A 22,464-nucleotide genomic window follows, 5' to 3' on the forward strand; every position below is an offset into this window, starting at 1 on the left:
AGTAAGCACTCAGTAAGTGCTAGCCATCATCAGCTCTTCTTGGTTTCCGGTGCACTCAGGGTATGCTTCATTTGGTTTAATTAAATAGTTTGGTTGATGAAAGTTTATTAACGGAAACAACAGATTAGCACTTTTCATGCAACCAGAATGTCATCCAAGGTACTCAACTTAAAGGTCCTATGCTCACTCTCTTGGGGCCACAGGCGCTAGGACAGCATCTCCTGAACACCTCTACAGTGAGGCTCCAAGGCCCACTGGAAGAGGTCCCTGTAGAGAGCAGCCAGGATGTGCTGCTGCAGACGACACTTTAGACTGTGGAGGGCTGCAGGGAAGCTCCCACTGTGGGCGTCAGTTATTGTGGCCCTGGTGAGCCTGTTACCAGAGCGTTCGACACCTTTCAGAAAAGACAGGACAAATAAAAGCACTTACATATTCAGAACTGTCAATTATACAAAGTCATCATAGGAAAGTAAACTGGTTTTGCTTTGTGACTGAATGCTATCATTTACTAAACTTATAAAAAAGTCTTTTCAATCAGGGTATTTCTGTTTTTGTTTTTTTCTATTCCAAATATCAGTTAAAACAATTATAAAAATCATTCTGAAGTATAAGAAATAGAAAAAACTGCAACTTTGGAACAATTTGTACATCAGGAGGTGTGCAGACAGGATACACGGCAGGTAATCAAAGTTTTATTTCAAATGATAAAACACTTAAAAAAGAACAATATAATGCACTTGCATTTTTATTATGTAACTTGAAAAAAAATGCCTTAGATTTCACTTAAAACCACCAAGTTTACCCCAAACCAAGTATGCGGTGCAGCCAGTCCCGAGCTGTGCTGATAAGCATCGCTCTGGACGCTGGCTGGGCGGAGGTAGGCTGCTGACTTCCCTGTGGGCAGGGGGCTCCTTCCTACTCAGGCTGACGGTGCTTCTTCTTGTTGTGGCTCTCAATCGCCCTTCTCAGCGCTTCATCCTGGATGAGGTCAGACATTCTTATATTGGTGTGGCTACAGCCAATTTTGGGGCAACTGTAAGGGAGAAAGAATCAAGTGAGTCCCCTGGACTCTTAACGCCTTAAGCAGAAACTTCCACATTCAAGTATTGGAAAGAAACGTAAGAATGTTAAAATTCACACCGATGGACGCTCATTTGATTCTTCACTGAGGGCCTATAGGATTCTGTCCAGGGGTTGGGGTCACCAGCAATGTGCCAATGGGGACTGCCTTCCCTTCTAATGGGAGGGACAGGCAACTGCTAAGTGACCAAACAAGCACTCCAAGTTCAGGTGGCCCCGAGTGCAAAGGTGATGACGTGCGGTCAAAGGAGCACCAGGGGACGGTGTCCGGGCTGAGCCAGGCGAGCTGTCCACGTCTGCTCTTGAGCAGAGCCAAGGAGGCCCGCTGCGTGCTCTACAGTGAGAGCAAGGCCCGTGTAGTTGAAGCACCAGACAAGGGGGTGGGCAGTGGGAGGTAATGTTGGGGACCCAGTAGGGCTTCTGGCTTATGTTAAGTATGGAGGGAAAACCCTGGAGGCTTTTGAGATGGGGAGGGATGTGACTTAGTTTCTATTTAGAAAACTCTACTCTGGCTGCTTAAAGGAGAACACAGGGTCCATGTGCAAGAGTGGAGCAGCAGGGAAAATAGTTTGGTGTCCCATCCCCACGAGGAGCCAAGGGCAGCGTGGCTGATGGTGGCAGCACGTGTAGTGCAGGAGAAAGAAGAGGTGGGCAGGCGGGGGCCTGGCGGTGCCCTTCACTGCAACGGGAGTAATGGGGGGCACAGGCTGGGGATGCCACCAAGTCTCAACTCTCTGTGTCCATCTGAATGCCCACGAGGCTCCCAGGGCAGAGACTGAGCGGGTCCCTGGACCTGTGGGCGGCATGTGGCCAGGGAAAGCAGCGTGAGTCACCTAGGACATTGCAGAACGCAAAGCCTGCTTCCTTTAGATGTGGCCTTCTCCAAAGTTGGTGGGTTGGATGAGGTCACCTGATTTCTTCTCACTGGGAGCCAGATTTGGGTAGGGTCAAGGGCCCAGTGTTTGCAGTCGGCTGACCTAGGTCTAGACACTACCATTTTGTTCCTTTCTTTGTTGGTAAACAAAAACCACACATTTCCAGCCACCTCCAGGTGGGCTGTCCAAAACCTTCCTCCCCATGTTGCCAGGGAGGCCTGAGGGAGGAGCCGGCATGGCGGATGAGTAGACAATGCCGCAGACCCACTCCCCTGGCTGGGCCTCTGTTCCTCTGATTTCAACTGGGCAGAGTCTCAGTTTCACAGGGTGACAGGCAACATGGTCCTGTCTCCTATGACCATCACTCGTTCCCTGATCATCATTCTTCAAAAAAGCTTTCAAGTTCCTGGTCTCTCCACATCGCACATGCTCATTAGATCCTCTATGGATCGGCCCTGTGCCAGGCTTTGCCAAAAACTGTGAAGTGCTCACCCAGGCTGGACCATGTGACCAGCCACAGTTCTCCAAGAAGCACCAGTATGACTGAGAACGAGCAACGAGGACAGAGAACAACGAGAAGGGAGAAAGGTGATCCCGGAGTCCTCAGTTATCTAGTGGTAGGACTCTAGCAGCAAAACAGGAGGAAGTTTCCCTTGGCCCTGGTCTCCACATCAAGGAGTCTATGTTAGAGGGGCCTCCATCAACGTAATGAATAATAATCACGTTTGATAATGATATTTATCTTTAAAATACAAAAACGTGCCCTGTAGAGTCAGGCACACGTGTATGTACGAAAGCAAACAGTGAAGATCATGAGGAAGATACAGGCACGATGGAGACTGCAGAAGAGGAAGTTCTCCTAAATAGCTTCCAGGACATGGAAGGGCAGCTCCACGAAGGTGGCCAGGATAACCCTCCTTCCATCTGCCCACCGAGCATCAGCTTCTGCCTGCCAGGCCTCCCACCTCCTGCCGCAGAGAGCCAAGTCTAACTCCAGCAGCCAGACGGTGAATAAGCTGGGGACAGGGAAGTGGAGAGTGAGGTGGGGAGGACTTCCTGATGACATCAGTGGTGCTAGTCAGTAAATGAGGACATTCTGAGAACGCCTGCTGGAATTAACACCACTTGTTCCTTTCAGTGGGATGGACCCACAGAGACCTGTGTCAAGAGGTTTGAGTTCATTCAGGAGACAGACTCTGGGTTCCTGAAGCAAACGGTCCCCCCAAGGGGAGCCAAATGACCTAATGACCAAAAAAAAAAAAAAATCTATAGAGTGGGCTCACCTCCCTGGCAAGTGACTTCATTCTCTGTGCCTGAGTTTCGCCCTCTACACAGATGGGTGAACTGCTGTGAGAGACAAGTGGGCCCCTGAGCATCGCCAGCTCCTGCCCCTGCCCCTGGCTGCTGCTCCCCCCTGACCAGCTGGCACAACCTGGGGTGCAAGAGTGTGGGCTCCGGGGCGACTTTCTGGAGGGAGGCTGAAGCAGGAGCCAGGGAGAGCCTTGCTTCCCACCCCACCCCAAAGAAGCAAATGCAAGATTTTAAACTAAACACAATAAGAGGCCACAATGCCATGGTGCTGAATCAGGGCACTCCTGCCCTGGAGAAAGGAAACTCAGTGTAGTACTAGGCCTTAATCCCCACGGCATCCCGGGGAGCAGTTAGGCGTGGCAGCCCGCCTTCCGCCTGCACCACCGCCTGCAGGAGTCAGACCTACAAGCCTCGAAGGAGAGGCTGGCCCTGAACCTGGGTCACAGTAGGCATGGCGTTCCTCAGCTGCACGGTGCCAGCACCCTTGTCTGATGGGTGTGAGGGGTCCCAGAGGCTACGAGGAACCTCAGTCTGAACATCGGCTCAAAAGCACAAGCGCCTGAGTCTTCCGAGTTCTTGAATCTGGGTCCTGAAAATTCCAAGCCTCAGGAAGGTCTCTAGATGCCTCTGGAAATGTGAGTGGGATGGATTCCTGTCATACCTAAACACAGAGAAACTCCATCCTACATCCGAGTCTCAGATAATGTGTCACAAAGCAGTGAGATAAGCCACAACAACTAACAGTGTGGGCCTCGCTGACCCTACAGCTATTTGTTTAGAGCTCTGGACTCCAAAAAAGAGCTTTCTCTAAGTGCAGTGATTTTCTATTGCCAAGGAATGTGCTGGTCCAGATCTAAATAGAATTCCTGACCATTTTTGAGGTGATGTTTATTTCCACTTTACAGCTGAAAAAAACCCCGAGGTTAAGAGGTTCAATGGCTTGTTGGTAAATGCACGAACCCCCATTTCTATTCAACTTGATTTGGTTTTATGAGCTCTGAGATATGACTGTGTAAACTACAGCAACTATCCATCAAAAAAGCAAAACAAATGGCTGTGGTAAAATTGGAAATATTCATGTGAAAGTCATACGGCAGCTTTATTTTTAAGATGATAGTCTTATGATTAAGATATATTTTAGGAAATTGTTCTAACTACTATACTTGGGGCAAAGGTTTCAACAATATTACTGTGCCTCGAGCCAGCGGGGAGAGCCCTTCCTAGGACTGAGCATGCCCAGGAGAGTCCAGACAGAGCCTGGTAACACAATGACCTGTGACTCCAGTCCAACCAAGCACAAGTACAACAATCCAGGAGGAAGAAAGGAGATTTCTTAAACTGGATGTGTCACAGACATTTTTAAACAAAGGGATTCTGGTGCTGCTCCTCTAACATGCATCATGGGAAAGGATACTAGTGTGTGCTGAATCAGAAACCCCTGGAGTAGGTTGTGAACAGGCCATGGATTCTAATCTGCTGCCAAATGTGCCTTGTCCTGAGGCCCTGCCTGCTCCTCCCACCGGCTCCCATGAAACCTAGCACTCTATTTTTCTCCTGTCTCCTGGTGACTGTTTAGTTTGCTTTGCTGGGCCATCCTCCTTTGATTGAGGTTGTTGTTGACTAACCATGCTTGTCTGGGGTTGATGTCAGGATCTGCAATAGGGCTGAGGGCACTGTGGTGAGCAGAACATGGTTAGGACCTTGCCTTGCAGGGCACAGGGCCAGGACAAGGCCCAGTCTTGTCTCCACTGGTGACTGCATCCACTCTAGAGCTGTGTCTCTGATGGCAGATGAGTGGGTTTGACTTCTCTACAGAATAACCTCACCATCACCATCACCAGCTCAGAGCCTTCTTCCAAGTTCCAACCCCACATTTTCTGCACCTCCTGGACATTTCCAAATGGCTGCACTGCTGACACCTCAAACTAAGCCTGACCCAAACAGCCTCTTATAATCACTTCTAAACATGTTCCTCTAACGAGCATCCTTGTAGATACCCAGATTAGAGATGAAAGCATCCTCTCTCCTACCTCCACAATGATCCTTGCCTCCATCTGTGAGCTCTTTAGGATGTAATCTACTGCAAAAGCACCCGAACTGAGTTTTTCACGTCCATCCTTTTTAATCTTTTGGGGTAACTTCCTAAACTCTAGCCTGGCTCATCTTACTCTCTCAAAGCTCTGCAATGTCTCCCGTGCCTACAAAGTAGTAAGACTGGTGCTGCTGCTGACAGCGCTGGCAGTAAAAGCTGGAGGGTAATGACAGCAGGATAACATTTACTGAGTCTCACTATATCCCAGGTCCTTTATCTACTTTACCTCTATCTTATTCAAATTCCAAATGTGCCAATGAGACAGTTTCAACTATTACCATCAATTCACTGATGAGGGAACTAGTGAAATCATGACATTGGCTAGAAGATTCTCCTTCACCATTCTCTGGAATTCTCATTTCTCAAGGACCAGTAAAAATACCTTCTCTGTCAATCTGCAGACTTCTTCCGCTTAGACTTAGTTGTTATTAATAGACTATGAGAATTTGCAGAGTGTCAGACATCCAAGTTAAAGAAGCATGACAGAAAAAACTTTTCTAAATGACAGGAGTTACTCAAGTGCTTGTAAATATCATGTACAATTAAAAAAAAAAAAAAGGTAAAGGACACTAGGAAGTCAAAGTATGTACGGAAGATGATCTGTCTAAAGGCAGTGGGCGTCTCTGCTATGCACCCAGGGGAAAAAGGTGCCGTGTCAGTCCTTGCCCTTTCCAAGCCTGATGCTAGGAGAATATCGTCGACTGGAAGAACTGTCAGATCAAACTAACCAGGAGTATCTATCCTTAGCTTTTTTTTTTTTTTTTTTTTTTTTTTTTTAGTGCAACTCTTTTCTTTATTGATGTTAGTCTGAACTGCCATAACATGGTGCCACAATTGAATCGCTTAAACAACAGAAATTTATTTCTTATAGTTCTTGGGGCTGGGAAATTAAAGATCGGTACCTGGTGAGAGCTCTGTTTTTATCTTGCAGAGGGCTTATTATCAGATAATTGGGAGAGGTACTGGGAGAGAGTCTATTTTTAGCTTTTATGTTGACATTTTTTGCTTGACAGAGAAGGAACACGGATAAAAGTTAGTCGAAGAAGAAGATTTGGAAGTCTAGAAACAAAGAAAATTATACTCATAAGAGAAAGTGACAGGTTCACCAGGGGAATAAGACATTTCAACCATGAAGAGGAAATGAAAACAGATAAAAAGGTACTAACAGTCTACGTTTTACAACCATTAGGCTGCAAAACCATTATTCTAGAATAAATATTGTAAATTACTTGACTAAATGACCACCAGGATATCTCTAGTCTCAAGCACCCTATCACTAAGCCCACACCCAGAGGAGGAGTCATGGGGAGTCCCAATTTTTGGCCTGGACCAGCAAATTTCTGGGCAATGGAGCAGCAGATCACACTTCAAAGGGACTGTCAGCAGAAGCCTACCGAGAATCGCTCACACCTGCCACTGCAGCCCTGCACAAGTTGGTGGGGAGAGCACAGAAGATGCCAAGCAGAGTCAAGTCAGAGTGACCGCTGCCCACTGGGATTCCCTAACTACAGGACAGGCTGTGGTCCCCTGGTTGTGGGGGAGATGGGGATAAAAGTGGCGTTTCCACAAAACTTCTAGTTAGAAAAAAATCTCTTCAGTCAGTTATCCATGAATTTACTGGAACCTTTTGGGAAGTTATTTAAGTAATTAAATACATAAAAGTTTTTCCCCAACAATTAAATCTTAATCATCAAGACCACTGTATTTGAATTCTTATCTTAGAATGTTGTGTCATATTTTTTAGAACAAATTACCATTCCTTTCTATTTGTGCAAGTGTACATGCCAAGAGGGACCTCTCAGTGTTAGGGTTCTTCTTTATTCCCCTCAGGCTACTTTTTTTTGGGGGGCAGTGAAAGGGATTGCACTCAGGGGCACTCGACCACTGAGCCTCATCCCCAGCCCTATTTTGGATTTTATTTAGAGACAGGGTTTCACTGAGTTGCTGAGGCCGGCTTTGAACTGTGATCCTGCTGCCTCAGCCTCCCGTGCTGCTGGTGTTACAGGCGTGTGCCACCAGGCCTGGCCAGGCTACTTTTTTAATAGTGTAAATTCATGAGAATCCTGTTATCGAATGATTAAAATTCGATCTCTTTTTCTTGGGTTTTGGGGTGTGGTTGAAGTACATACCATGGCTTCTTCCTGAACTGATTACTAATCTTCCCCTCTGGGTTGTCCTTCCAGAAAGCCAGCGTCCATGCTGACAGTACCGAGGAGGTGAGCGTGATGCGGGAGATGGGCGAGGAGCTCTTCCCCAGCATGAACACACCGCCCTGGCCGATGGCCGCGAGGGAGCCTCCACTTCCTCTCCCACATGCACTCACCAGGCCTTTTTCTTCCGCTTGTGCTTGGACTCAATCATGCGAACAATGGCTTCCTCTTCGTAGGTGTGGCCACACACTTTATTTTTCACCGGCTTCTTCATTTCCAACTGTAATCAGGAGACATTAGGTTTTTGGGAATGATAGTGATCAACTGCCACCGGCTGGTTTTTCCTAGTCCCCGGTGTATGTTTCAACTTCCCATTCTTATGGCTTGAGATGATTATTAGGCTTTAGATAAGGAAATGCAAGGAGACAGTGGCACTAATGTCACTGGACCCTGGGGCCATGACTTCATTCCAGATCCTTAAGGGCACAATTGACCGGAAACTCTTTCCAGTCCCAAACCTCTTTAGCCTCATCACTTTTCTCTTCCCTTCACCCCACCCCCAACTCCAAATGTGAAATCAAATCAGAGAGCAAACAGGAAGCTTTCAGCCTCTGTGAAGTTAAGTGCTTTTTCTTTCTTCAGGGCAGGAAGGAGGAAGCCATACCTGTGTAATGGGGCAGATGAAGTTGGTCTGACTCTGGGTCACAATCATATCTTCATCAACTCCTTCTGTTCCCTCCACCTCTCTGTCTGCCTGTAGACCATCTAGAGGAAGAAGGGGAGTCAATGAGCCTCCCTGGCCTCGTGTCACGACAGGGAGGGGAAGGAAGGGAAGAATGGAGGCCAACAGTCTCTAGGGTCCTACTGGGTCCAACTGTACAGGCACTTAGATGCATCGGACTCCCTGCTCTAAAGAGAACCCTGCAGGGGACCTGGTTCTGTTCAATTTTGATATGGAAACTGAGGCTCAGAGCAACAACAACAAAAAAGTGTTTTCAAAGTTCAGAGAATTATCTGTAAGTACATACTGCTTGGGAATCAGAAATGCGGCCTCAGAGTCAGAGGACCTGGTTATTTGTCCCACATCTAGCCGAGAGACCCTGCCTGGGCAAGCAATGCAGCCTGGGTTGAAGCCTGCACTTTATTAGTTTTGGTTCAGAGATAAAAAGAGATGAAGTGTGCGGCTCCTCACTCAAGGAAATAATCAATGGTATTTACTGGTAATGCTGAGTTCCTTAAACTTTTGGGTTGTAGGTTCAAATCCTTTTGTACTTTTAAATATTATTGAGGCTCTTAAAGAACTCTTTTCATGTGCTTTATATTTATCAATATTTATCATATTAGACATTGAGACTGAAGAATTAAAAAAGTAATTATTACTTCATTTAAAAACAACAGTAACAAACCCATTACTTGGTAATATAACTAACATTAAAACAATTAAAATTATATTTTCCAGAACAACAAATGAGAAAAATGGCATTGTTTCCCATTTTGTAAATATCTTTAATATTTGGCTCAATAAAAGGCAGTTGGATTTTGATCTGTGTATGTGCTCACAGTACCACATGGCATGGAGCTTATAGAGAAATCCACTTAAAAAATAGTGTATGAAAAATGCAAATGACATCATACTGCTCCTGTAAAAAGTTCTGATGTGATGAACACCCCCTAACTGGCTCTCAGGAACCCCAGAGGTCCCTGGAGCACATCTGAGACTGCTGAGCAATGAGTGGCAGGGCTGACTTTGAGCATGGCACTCTCTGCTTCTGAAATCCTTGTTCATTACATTGTACTTGTCCCTTGCTGAGGAAAAAACAGATGACAGACAACTTCCAGATGGGAGAGAGAGACTGAACAGAAAGCCCTTCCTTCAGAAGGGATCCAGGTTGAGTGTTCCTAATCTAAAAACCACATGCTCCAAAAGTCACAATTTTCTGACACTGACATGACATCACAAATGGAAAATTCCACTGTGACACTTTGTTGCATGTGTAAAATTATTTAAAATAGTGTATAAAATTATTCTCAGGCTCTATGTATAAGGTGTATATGGAACATAGATCCCCAAGTTACCTCATTCCATATATGCAAATATTCCAAAATTGAAAAAAAAATCTCAAATCCAAAACACTACTGGTCCCAAGAATTTGGAATAAGGGCCTTGTCATTTATTGATGGTGTATTCTTTCCTCATTCTTTCTCTCTCCCTTTCTCTCCCTTACTCATTTTCCTCTTCCCTTCCTTTTATTATTTAACGCCTTCCCTGTTAATATGTAGAAGGGAAGTTCTTGTCACTGGTTCAGATGGTTTGTAAACCTTTCATATCCACTGAACTGGCTTTGGGTCCCCAACCAAGAGTGTCTCTCTGGAAAGATACTGCTGGGGGCAGGACAAAGGCCAAGGAGCTGTTATTACAGGCCATCCAGTGACATGAAGGCTAGAAGTCAGAGATTCTGCTTCCAACTACCCTGCCTTTTATAGGGGTTTCTCCTTTTAGTAGACTAGTGCTATTTGAATGCCAGCTTGCTGTCCCCAAACTGGCTCTCATTTCTTGAAGAAGGAGAAGGAGCATCCCAAGGTTTAGGACTTTCCAGGCAGAGCATTTTTTAACCACTGGGCATTATTATGCAATGCCTGAGGCCTTTGTTGGGCCTATAAAAATGCCCATAGGATTGGGTATACAGTTGGTAGAGTTCCTGCCTTGAATGCATTAAGGCCCTGGGTTCAATCCCCAGCATCACAAAAAAAAAAAAAAAAAAAAAAAAGCCTATGACCTTGGCAATCACTTTTGGGCTGAGCATCCTTAAACCAGAAATCTGGAGTCTGATTTTTTTTTTTGAGTACAGAAATAATGCCCCCTCAAAGTTTTCGATTTGGAGCATCTGGGATTTACGGTTTCTGGATTAAGGATGCTCAACCATGAAAGTCTATGCAAATATTCTAAAATCAAAAATCTAAATCTAATCCTAGGCATTTCAGATAAGGGATACTCAAAACAGAATAGCTATAAAACTGAAATTAATAAATGTTAAAAATCTATTAAATGAATGTTAACTTCACTAATTGTTGATCTGGTTAAAAAATTCATTTGGAAGTAGTGTAGGTTGGATTGATTTTTTTAACTTAATAAAAATTTCCAACTATCCTGAGATAATTGCTGAGAAACTAATAATTATACACTAAATCATTTTTTTTCTTTTTGTGGTAATGGGGACTGAACCCAGGGGTATTCTACCACTGATCTATATTGGCAGCCCATTTTTAATTTTTAATTTTGAGACAGGGTCTTGCCAAGTTGCCTGGTCTGGCTTGGACTTGCCTTAGCATCCCAAGTAGCTGGATTTACAGGCGTGTGCCTCTGTGCCTAGCTAAATCAGTTATTTGTAGCCAAGCTATTTTAAAGAAAAACTGTAAAAATACTTTCCAAAAATTGTCAGAAAACAATTGCATTTCAAACGGAAGGTGCCATATTCTAGTATGTTTGCTCTCACGTGAGGTAGAGTCTCTGAAAATATTGCTCACTCCTATGCAGGGTCCCATGCTTCCCAGGACCTGTCTTTGGCATCCACAGTGCATGAGTAAGAGTCTGAAAAGAGTCCTTTCATCAAGCCAACGACTCAGGGACGTCGGACAGGTATGGAGAAAATAGGCTGGGAGCTATTCCATCTCTTGGATTCACTTTTCAAAGCCGCCCCCTATGGGTTGCTACCTCCCATTTCTGATCTTATGGTTGAGAGTCAAAATAAAAGTAGTTCTTTGTTAATTTCTTACGGAGTTTATCATGAACTGATGGCAGATTTCAGACTATAAATGGCATGCCATGGAATTCACTGGAAAATCTGTTAGATGCATAATAGACTACAGTCCATGTGAAAGACTGAGGGTTTGTTGGTTATTTTCTATTTTTAAATTTCAAAAGGTAGAGGAAGCAAGAAAGCCAAACTCAAATGCAATGCCAACCACCAGGGAAGGCTGAGTGGGGAACTTCAAAACTGTAGGTGGCTCCCAGCATCAGAGACCATGAAAGAAGGTGGTAACGGAAGTGAGACGGGGAAGATTGCCAACAGTGAGTAATGGCCACAGACGGAGAGCCTAAAAAGAGAAGGATTTTCAATAGCTAAACTTCTGAAGAGACGGCATTTCCTCACCCCTAGTCTGTATTTATAGAAAGTGATATTAACGTTGGGATTCTACAATGTGCTAACAAAAGGTCACATCTCACAATAGATATCACTGACAAAACTTTGTGATAAGCATGGTAAAAAGAAGACTGGAGAGAAAAACAGAAACCATCCACTACAACCACAGAAGTTTTAAAACTGAGGTTATCTATCTTAGTTCTCCCATTTGCCTGAGGAAAGTGAGATCCAAAGAAACTGTAGGTCTTGTCTGAAGTCATGCAAGGTATTTAATACGTCAGTGTGCTGTTCAGTGTTCCTGGACTGGCTCATCTGAAAACTAAAATCAGTGTACTGGATCTGGGAGGAGCTCCTGCCCCAGATTATTATTTCATTAATAAAAATAATACCTCAAGTTTACTGAAGATTATAGAGCGGCTACTGTGCTAAGCCCTGCATATATATTATTCCACTTCATTCTCACAACATACACATAAATAACGACTCTACTGTTATTCCTATTGTATTGACAAAGAAACTTAAGCCTCATGATATTTTTAAGGCAAATGTAGAAAATAGCCTTATGATAAAGAAATGATTGGATTCATTAGTTCAATTTTGTTAAAGAGATCATAAATTTTTTTTATTGTAAATAAATTAGTCATATTATTTTCTATAGTCGGCCCTCCATATCCCAGGGTTCTGCATCCATGAATTTAACCAACTATAGATCAAAAATATTCAGAAAACATTGTGCCTGTATTGAACATGTACAGATGTTTTCCTTGTCATTGTTTCTTAAACAATACAACTATTTACATAGCATCTACATTATATCAGGCATTATAAATAATCCAGAGATGATTTAAAGTCTATGGGAGGTAGGCTGTATGCAAATACTACACCATTTTACACAAGAGCTTGAGTATCTTCTGATTCTGGTCACCAAAAGGGTCCTTGAACTCACCCCCATAGATACTGACTGACAACCATACACATATATATGTACAAGATACAGCATATGCCTGCTGTCAACTTCTGACAGTCAGACAGGTCGCAGGCCCACAACTAAAAACCAGATGCTTGGGCCCAGGTCCCAAGTGCCACTCTGAGGAGGACTCTGGACAAAACTGTTACTGACAGCCCCCTGTGAGAGCAGCAGGGTAGGGTTAGGTAACTTGAACATGACTTTGTCGATGTCATAAATGGATACCAGAAGGAAGCAGAAGCCACGGAAATGCCTGAAGTAGTATTTTTTTTCAAAAGTCAGCAACATGGCCCGGCACAGCATGGGTGGTGGTGGCACTGAGGGCACTTACTGGACCCCAAGACATGGGTTAGTGGTCAGTCAGTCATCCTGCTAGTAACTAGTTGCTGAAAGCCGAAGCCTTTGGTCATTCCCTTCACATCTGATCCCTTGGCTAGTGCCACCAACTCCATTCTAAACTGTATTTCTACCCAGACCCCTTTTCCACCTCTCTTCCCTGCCTTTGTCCCAAGCACGAGCCCCCTGCCCAGATGTCTGCAGTAGAACACAGGCCACAACCACGCAGCCCTGTGTGATCTTTCCCCTGCCACCCTCTCTGACCAGTCCCCATCACCCGTCATGCTCAAGTCACTCTGGCTTCTGTTTCTGGAACAGGTCAAGCTTCTTCCTGTGTTTGGCCCTTTACACTAATCTGCCCAGAATGTTCTTCTTCCTGCTTGTCCTATTCCTCCTTTTCTGTTTAAAATGTCAGTTTAAATGTCACCTCTTTGGAGAGGCCTTCTCTGATGTCCCAGGCTAAAGAAGCCAGCCAGACTTTCCCTCCCCCTCTGTGGTGGCTCTCTGCAGAGCTACTTTCTTGTCTGCCTGCCTTCCTCCCCCTACCCTGCTCCCTTGTCTCTTCCAGGAAACCAGTGCCTTTGAGGTCTTGCTCACTGATGTTTCCTAGAGTCTAAAATAGTTCTTGGCAGATAGTAGGTGTTCAATAAACATTTGATTAGTAAAGAACTTCATCCAACAAGGCAGGAGATGGCCTGTTTGTCACAAGGTTCTACCTAGCATATTTAATAGCTGTGGCAACGCAAACACACATACACACTCTCACACAATGCTTTTATAAGTTACAGTCAAATAACAGAGAACTTCACTGTAGTTCGGGGTGCAACCTTGGACCCTGAATTACATGTCCAAGGCAGGAAGTAAATATAAGTTTTACAATTACAGTAGGCTGTGTGGTAATTACAAAGGAGAATCCAGACATGGTCTTGTGGTCAGAAAATACATTTGGTTCTGGCCACACACAGCCCTAGCATTAGTCACTTGTCTGTCTTCAGGCATCCCAAGTTTGGCTACCAGTTAGATGGTTTTATGCCAGCTGGGAATGAAAGTTGATTGTGCTGTGCTTTTTCAATTAAGCTTGAATATTTTTTCTAAAAGCACTTTTCTCTTGAAAAGCAGTAGCATATGAAGAAAGTACTGTACAAATATTTGTTGCCTACTTAAAATGCTTATTAGACTGCCTAGATAATTTTACTTGCACTATTTTGGAACAGCATATTTGGAAAGGATGAGTTGGTACATGGAAGGTTTGAGGCCACCCGAATGTGCACAGTACATTGATTCCAAGAAGTTTTTAGTTCTAGTGAGTAAATACGTGTCTGAGCCAACTCCTGGCTCATTTCTCCTACCCAGCAGCCTGTACGGGGCTACCAGTGCCCCCACCATGGACTCAGACTCCTCTTAGATCCCAAGTGGAAAAGGAAGGATGGATGGCAGTGAGTTCAGTCCCTTTGGTTGGAATTAAGATTGTGTGTGTGTTGCACTAAGGGTCACGCTGTGTTACTCTTGGGCATCTAGTTCTCTATCTTCATTTCTTCCTGGATTGGTGGCCTCTTTTGAGTGCCAGCTGCTTGCTTGGGTCAAGCTGTCACTTCCCTTCTGGAGGGAACTGAAAACTAGTTCCCAACACTCCCTGGCACCAGCTTAGACTCTGCTGTGTGGGAACGGCTTTTGCAGAATCAAGATGCAGATCACATTCAGACAGGGCTTACACCATCAAAGATTTCCAAAATGGTTACAACCCTCGCAGGCTGGAAAAATCCAACAAACACAACATTGAACAAAAATATTGAGTATAGCAGGCTGACAGTGTAGCTCAGTGGGAAAGATACTGCCTGGTATGTGTGGAGCCTGGTTCCATCTCCAGCAGCACCAAAAAAAAAAAAAAAAAATTGGTTACCAGAGGTTGAGTTCATACAATACATTCAGAAAAATGGCCAGAACAGAAGAATTCAATGAAAGTTATTTATTATGTACATAAACATATATAAATTAATGTTGCAGACTTCTGTAATTATAAATTATTGCTGGTGTTACATTTTTTACCTCTACTGTATGTTAGGCATTGTGTTTGTTACTGGCAAACAAACAAACAAAACCCTGCCCTTGGGGAGCTAAGGTTACAGGACATACTCCAAGCAAAATGGTCTTGTGAGGGCTACATATATACAAGACACTGTGGAAAGAAGGTTCCAGAAAAACAGGGTCAGCCTCTTTGGAGAGCTGATGTCTTATCTCCGTCCAGAAGGAGGATCCTTGAGCTGAGTTTTCTGATACAACTCTGCTCCCTCCTTAAATGTGAGCCCTTCATTCAGCTCCGGCTTCCTCCTCCTCCTCCTCCCTCAGCATACTCTGCTCTCATCTTAGATTCTATGTACTTGGAAAAGCTACCTCTGTCCAATCCAACCCAACTCAACCCACTTCCCACAGCCAATCTCCTTTCTAGACCATCCTCTTTTAGCTCAAACTCCCCCCTGACTCAACTGTCTCACTGAATGAAACTTCCTTTTCAGATGCACCAAAGGTTCCTTGCAAATAAGCCTGGCGTGTTCCTGCACCGAGCACCTGCTCTGTGCCAAGCATTGCACCGAACACCAGGTGCCATACACAGAGGACGAAGACTGTGCCTGGCTCAGCAGACAAGCACAAATACTAAATATCCTGTGCAAGGAGTGACCCAGAACTTAGGTTTTTTGAATAAAGTGTGTGTAAAAATATTCCTGGGGGAGAGGCAACGAGCGTACATGCCTCCTGGAGAGGACGATGAGGAGCCAGGCTCTCCCAGGAGGTGTGATGAGAAGAGGCAAGGACATCTGAGCTGTGAGAATTACAGTACTCAAGACCATGGATCTGGAAACAGTCTGCTTGGACTGGTCCAGCCTACAACTTTATTGATGAGGTGCTCTTAGGCAAGGAATTCTACCTTTCTTTGCCTCAATCTTATCAGTTGTAAGGCAATAATGGAGCTCTGTGGAGCTGTATGAAATTAAATAAGTCAATGTATGAAAGGTTCTTAGAACAGTGGTAGCCAACGACCTCAATATCATCATTACGATAACTAATGCTATCACGTGAATCCCCACAGGGCTAGCATACAGTGGGCACCTGCAACATATTAAATAAAAGTGATGTGCTAAAGAATCAGCCGAAGAGAAACCACAAGATGGGCTGACCTGGGATTCTACATGGGATGAGCTCAGCCACGCCCCAGGTGACAGGGAGGCCTAAATTAGCCCAGTTCACCCAAGCTGGCCATACTATCCTGTGCCTGTTGTCCTTCCCCTAGTGACCACTGACCACCCTGCAAGGTTCAGTTCAATTATTCCCTCTGTGAAATGCCAAAGCAGAGGCACCTCCTCTTCAGTCTCCAGAGGACCTTCTGCAGGTGCTATAATCGTCAGTTTGCTCCTCCACTTTCCTGAGATTGTGGATTCCCTAAGGGAGGTAACTCTACTCATTCATCTTCATGTTCTCCATGAGGAAGGCCACGTGCAGGAACTCAGTAGTGTTCAGAGAATGGCTGCTGAGACCAGAGGATGGACACTGCTGTCTACAGACTGACCACAATGAGCAGATGTGGACAGTGAAGAAGACTTTTGAAGGCAAATATTTTAGAAGGAGACAGCCTGGTCCTTGATCTAATTACTAATTTTCCAGACAAGGAGCCATATGACACTGTCTAGGCCATACCACAGTAATTCTGTATTTCACTTCTGGACAAAAGCAAATTGCCCCAAATTAAGATGGCGGAGGTCATATTCCAAGAAATAAACAACTCCACATTATGTCTTTAGATAATTTCTGATTCTACTCTCTTGATGCATACCATCAGGAATGTACAATGATCAATTTTCAAAAATGTGTAAATTGTTTTAACTTTATTGAGTTTAGTAAGGTATGGCAGAGTATAACTGTGGTTATATTCAATTACAGCAGTTTTTGTAAAAATATTGTATAATAAACACTGGAGAAATCTAGATATCTGATAGACTGAGAAATTGAGAGAAGAGCAGCACCATCACTTGCAAAATCTGTTACCAGAAACAGTCTTTAACATGGGGAAATAATTAAAACTTGAAGTGAAAAGATGAGATTAAAACTATATATGTAATATGATTAATCTTAAAAATGGTTTACAGGAAAAAGACAAAAGGTTGCAGCCTATCACGTCCAACTGTTATGTAGGAGAACTGGCAGGAGAGGAATCAGGGTCAATTTCTGAGGCTTTTGGAGACTTAAATTGTCAAACTGAAACAAATGATGAAATAAAGTCCAGAGATGATAATATTAAAAAAAGGAACTTTAAGATTTATAATTGCTCAACTTTAAAGCTTCAACGTTTCACTTTTGGGTAAGGTAGGAACAGTGGCACTATTTCAATCCCTGATACTCTCTGGATGGATGTAATTCCCTAAGAGCGACTGTAATATTTCAAATTTCTCTGATTTCCTAAAAGGTAATACATTGCCTTTTAATTTATCTGATGCCTTCTGTCCCTTCTAATTTTGGAGCTCTAGACAGAACAATGATGAAATACCTGTATAGAAGGCGAGACAAATAACAGACCAAAGCCAGCCTCATGTCATCATCTGTTCAGTGAAGCTTCTCAAAGTAAAGGATACATTTTAATCCTCAAAGGATAAAAGGTAAAGAGCCACTGAAGGTCCTTACTGTGGGGAAAAGTGCAGTGAGGGAGGAAGTCACAAAGTCGGTGGCAGAACTGGTCACATTCGTCGCACCCCCTGTCCTGAGGCTGTCATGATGCTGGCTGCACTGGTACACACTGGTAATCCCCGCTATTTGGGAAGCTGAGGCAGGATGATTGCAAGTTTGAGACCAACTTCAGCAGCTTAGTGAGACCATCTCAAAAGTAAAATAACATAAAATAAAATAAAATAAATTGGGTTGGGTCTGTAGCTCAGTGGAAGAGCACCCTGGGTTCAATCCCCAGTAAACCGCCCCCCCAAAACAAAAAAAGATTCTCATGACTCCTAGACTCCAGGTTTAATCAAGTTAAAGATGTTACTCTGTAGGATTTACTTAGCATAGTAATTACAAAATGCCATGGATTTTTAGTATTAATTAAACATGCTATTTTTCCTTTTCACATGTATTTGATAAGGAATATCAAGACTACTTTTTGATCAGTGTAAAGTTATTTTTAAGGTGGCATGTTTTTATGTTTTTTTTTTTTTAAAAAGCCAGGAGGACAATTCCCAAAGTATATTCAATATGGAAGAAATTAAAAAAGGTCAAAGCTTGAGGGTCCAAATCTAGTGAGGCTTAACAATCCTGTCAACACAATGTCAGTGAAGCCACCCAAAATGTAGCTCAGCTCCACAGTGTGGCCAAGTGCACAGAGCCAATCAGGACAGGGCTTCCCAAACGAATGGCTTCACAGATGCTCAGGGCTGCACTGACATCTGTTTCCAGTTCAGGGTTGTCTGAAGTTAGCCTAACAGAAAACATACCCCAAAGAGAAGAAATCCTGCTGACTGGAAGGAAGAAGTAAATGACAGAGAAAGAGGGAAGGAGGAGCTAAAGAATGAGAGAAATCTTTAATACTGCAGAGCCCAAGAAGAGCCCCACCATGCAATGCCCTGGAATCAGCACCTTCTCTCTCAGCCTCCCTGCTGGCTCTCTCCACTGAAAGCTCCCCATGAAAAGGAGGACGCATGACTTTAAAATCAGGATCAGCTTGGGACACAGCTCTTGTGAATGTGTACAATAGATCTGAGTCACTGGTTCATTTTGTAAACATGAAGAAATCACACTCCTAAAACTTCCTCCTTCATGACATTCACAGCTTTACAATATGCTTAGCATGGAACATTTACTCTTTGCCTTATCCACACCCAAAGATGTCAAGAGGAACAGATTTTTTTGCTCATTGAAAGCTCATACATTCCAGGCAGGTGATAGTTATGGGTGGCAAGGACAGGGAGCTGAAAGCAGAATTTGCAGGGCCTGCTGTCTATGAGCCTAGGTGATGCCAAATGGAGATCGGGGAGCCGAGAAGCAGCATGGGGGAGCCTCTACCAAGGCCTCTGCCTTCCTCGGGGAAATCATGCCACTCGGGAGTCCTCAGAGGTCCCCTTCCCCTCCACACTGGGGTACTTAGTACATCCTTTGACATGATCTGTTTATACTGCTGTTTGCCCACTTATTAATTAAGCTTCTCAAAGCAGGGACGGCTCTGTTCCATCTTCAGATGCCCTCTGTATGGCACATGAAAGGGGATCAGTGTCAGCATACCTACTCTGATCTTAAGGGGACCCTGGTGGCTTCAAGCTGGGTGGTGCTAAGCTGGATCACACAGCTAGCAGGGCAAGCCCACAAGCGTGGCAGAAGGACAACAACATCACAGCCCTCCAAGTCCTCTGACTACGATTCTCTTCCTTAGCTAAAGATTCTCTTAAGACAAAAGAAAAAAATTTGGAGAGGCAACTGGTTGAGATGGCTTGAGAAGCCTCTCTCTCATGCCAACACCTCCAAGTATGAGCCCAAAGAGGGAACAGGTGAGCAGGACTTCAGAAGCAAATAGGAGGCACACTAAGGATAAATGAAGGAAGCCAGGCATGGCGGTGTATGCCTGCCATCCTAACCACTGAGGAGCCTAAGGCAGGAGGATGGCAGCTTTGAGACCAGCCTGGGTAACTTAGTGAGACCCTGTCTCAAAATAAATAATAAAAAGGATTGGGGATGTCCTACAGGGGTAGAGCACCCCTGGATTCAATCTCCAGTGCCTAAATAAATGAATGAATGGTGACCACCAAGGAGGTAGAGGTATGGTGAGGGGATGTAATCGGGTTCTAGTTACAGGGTCATAATTAGGAGCAATGGAATGAATTTAAGAAAAGGAAAATTTTAATTGTCAGGAAGAACATGGCAAGGGAGAGATGAGTTTCTCACGCTCTACACACAGACTGAGGGCCATTCATCCGAACAAAGCTGGTTCAAAATGAGCTGGCAATTATTTAAAGAAAATTTATTTTTGTTACCAAAAGTAGACTAGGTTACTTGATGACACACAGAGGCCTCTTGTATCTAATTTTATCATCCTGTTCTTATTCTAAATTAAATAGTAAAAAAGCTAATGATAAAAAAGCCTATGACTATTTCATTCCAAAAATATGATTCAACTTCTAAGGAGAGCAAAATGGCAAAACAAGTACAAATAAAAAGAATGAAATACAGTCAAACATGCTTCCACTTACATCAGATTTACAGACAAGAGAGGAATACTAAAAACAGTATTTCTCTTATTTTTCAGAATGAATACACTTTTACTTTTCAGAATTAAAATACAAAGATGGCAATGAAACTTACTAAGCATTGTCAGGAAATGGCCAGGAGCACTAGTTTTCAAATTCCAATCTAGTTTGGCGATGCTAGTTCAGCCCGGTATCTGAGACTTGTGACCCTGAATATGGTCAAGTTTCATGCTGTATTAAAAGATGTTGAAGGCTTTTGCTTCCTAGGATCAGGGGTAAAATGTAAAGAAAAGGTCCTTTCCCTTCCTCACTTAGGAGCCCAAGGTCTGACCCATGCAGCCTCCCTTGGTGGAAGCCCGCTGGCCACCTCTATCCCAGACGCAGAGGATGGTGCTGAAGCAGATCCGCTACCTCGGGTCCTAGTGCAGTGCGGCGAGCACTAGAGGGTGAGCTCAAGGGCCCAGGGGAGGCCGGCCCAGGCTAGAGCAAGACCCCATCTTTAAAAGAAAAAAAAAAAAAAAAAGGCAGGAGGGACAGTGGCACTGTGAGGAATCCTGGAGGAAAAGGAGGTAAGATGAGCACGGGCAAAATTGTGGAAGTGGCTGCCACTCCCAGGAGCTCAGAGGGCTCCAAGGGCATGCACCCAGGCCCGCTCCATCCACTGCAGTATGCCACGCAACGGAAGCCGTGAGAGCAACTTGCAGGCCATTCCCTGATAGCTTCCAAGGACGATTATTACTGAAAGGACGACGAACACGTGAGCTGACAGGAGCGTGCCTGCTCGCCCCCTCTTCCTTCCTCCACCCCCGCCATTCACTGAGTGCCTACCACGCACGCTAGGTCTGCATCCACTGAGATAAATAAGACAGAGTCCTCCATCTGAAGGACTCACTGCTCAGTGCTGGAATCGCAAGTGCCATGACACGTGGCATTATTTCTACGGGCACAGACACCTGAGGAGAAAAGCCATCCCAGCAGCACAGGGAGCTGAGGAGCCAGGTGCACTGAGAGAACTATAAGGCTGGGGAAGGCAAGCTGAGGGTGGGTGGGACACAAGGCTGACCTGATGACACCGGTAGACCCGGCTGACAGTGACTCCTCCATAGTGGCCAGGCGTCAGAGCGCCTTCCAAAGCGTCTCCTCTTTGCATTGGAATTACAAACATAGAACATTTTTTTCAAGATTCCTCAGGGTTAGTCAGATCTTGTGATGAAGTACTCTGTGCTCTCCCCAGCCTGTCTGCTCGTCCTTGACCTATGTGTCAATTGTAAATCTAGGGCTAAAGTTATAATTAGGTTTTCGGGGAATCCTTTAAAAACCTTTGTTCTGAATTCAAATGCTAAGATGACTGAAGCAACATGATGGGCTGAGTCAATCCGTATCAAAAACCTTTTCCATAAACCTTCATTTTCATCATCCTTACTAATTTACTGCTTCTGTAATAAATTTCATTTAGAATCCCACTACGGACAACAGGCATGACATTTTGAAAGGATAGACAGCCTGCAGGCAGATTCCAAAGTAGAGTAGAGTTAACGCACTCAGGGTTTTATAAGGCAGGCTTTCATCTTTTTACGACATTAACTATATAATTGCTAATCTCATTTTTCTTTCCTGAATTGCTTCTAAGGTTCTGATAAAATGCTGCCATTGCTAATGAAATTCTGAAGTGGATCATCATTGGTATTTTACTCTGCTTGGGAATTTGGAAGCCATAGATGTTTGCGTACAGATGTTAGAAAAACATAATTTGTAAGTGCAAAAGGAACACAGTTTTTCAAAAGTGAGAAGAAAATTTTAGCCAAGGGGATTTTGGGAAATTTTGCTGGAAGAAACTTTTGTGTTCTGCTGATCTGACCAAATGAGAAATAGTCTGGAGAGCTTTTATATTAAAAGAAGTCCACCCACCCCAACATCTAAGGTAGAAAAACACACTGTTCTAACATCATCTGATGGCCAACCAGAAGAAAATTGTTCTTTGGAAGAAAGCACCAGAATGACTGAAAGTTCCCAGCTCTGCCACCAATCGGTTATGTGACCCAGGCGGTCACACTGCATATGCCATCTCCCTTGACTTTGTTCTTTCTCCAATCTGAAAATTAAGGGATCAGAGTAGGGAGGCAGGTGGACTCTATAGTCTCAAAAATGCATGTCAGTTTAAATCCTTAGTCCTTAACAATTATCAGACTATCCTAAAAACAGAAAAAATTCTTCATGAATATTTAGTTAACTCAAACACCTCCTTACGCTGATGTCAAGGCAAACTTGTTACCTTCAAGAGTCAATGTATTTGCAAG

The 22,464-nt window shown here is 44.1% G+C and overlaps 1 protein-coding gene across 4 annotated transcripts in view; it reads right to left on the reverse strand.

The window, feature by feature from the left end:
- Nucleotides 1–670: 670 nt before the first annotated feature.
- The window catches only part of Nsmce2 (NSE2 (MMS21) homolog, SMC5-SMC6 complex SUMO ligase), a 234,385-nt gene continuing 212,591 nt past the window's right edge, over nt 671–22,464 (reverse strand). For 3 of the 4 annotated variants that reach the window (XM_047553509.1, XM_047553501.1, XM_047553495.1), the window contains 3 exons: nt 8,173–8,273; nt 7,682–7,788; nt 671–1,033 (listed from right to left, as the gene is read on the reverse strand). In XM_047553509.1, coding sequence (XP_047409465.1) covers nt 916–1,033; nt 7,682–7,788; nt 8,173–8,273 — 326 coding nt within the window. In that variant the 3' untranslated portion in view covers nt 671–915. The remainder of the gene's footprint in view (nt 1,034–7,681; nt 7,789–8,172; nt 8,274–22,464) is intronic. The other variant, XM_047553526.1, reaches the window with a different exon arrangement.

The sequence above is a fragment of the Sciurus carolinensis genome, chromosome 1, assembly GCF_902686445.1.
Source record: "Sciurus carolinensis chromosome 1, mSciCar1.2, whole genome shotgun sequence".
NCBI lineage: Eukaryota > Metazoa > Chordata > Mammalia > Rodentia > Sciuridae > Sciurus > Sciurus carolinensis.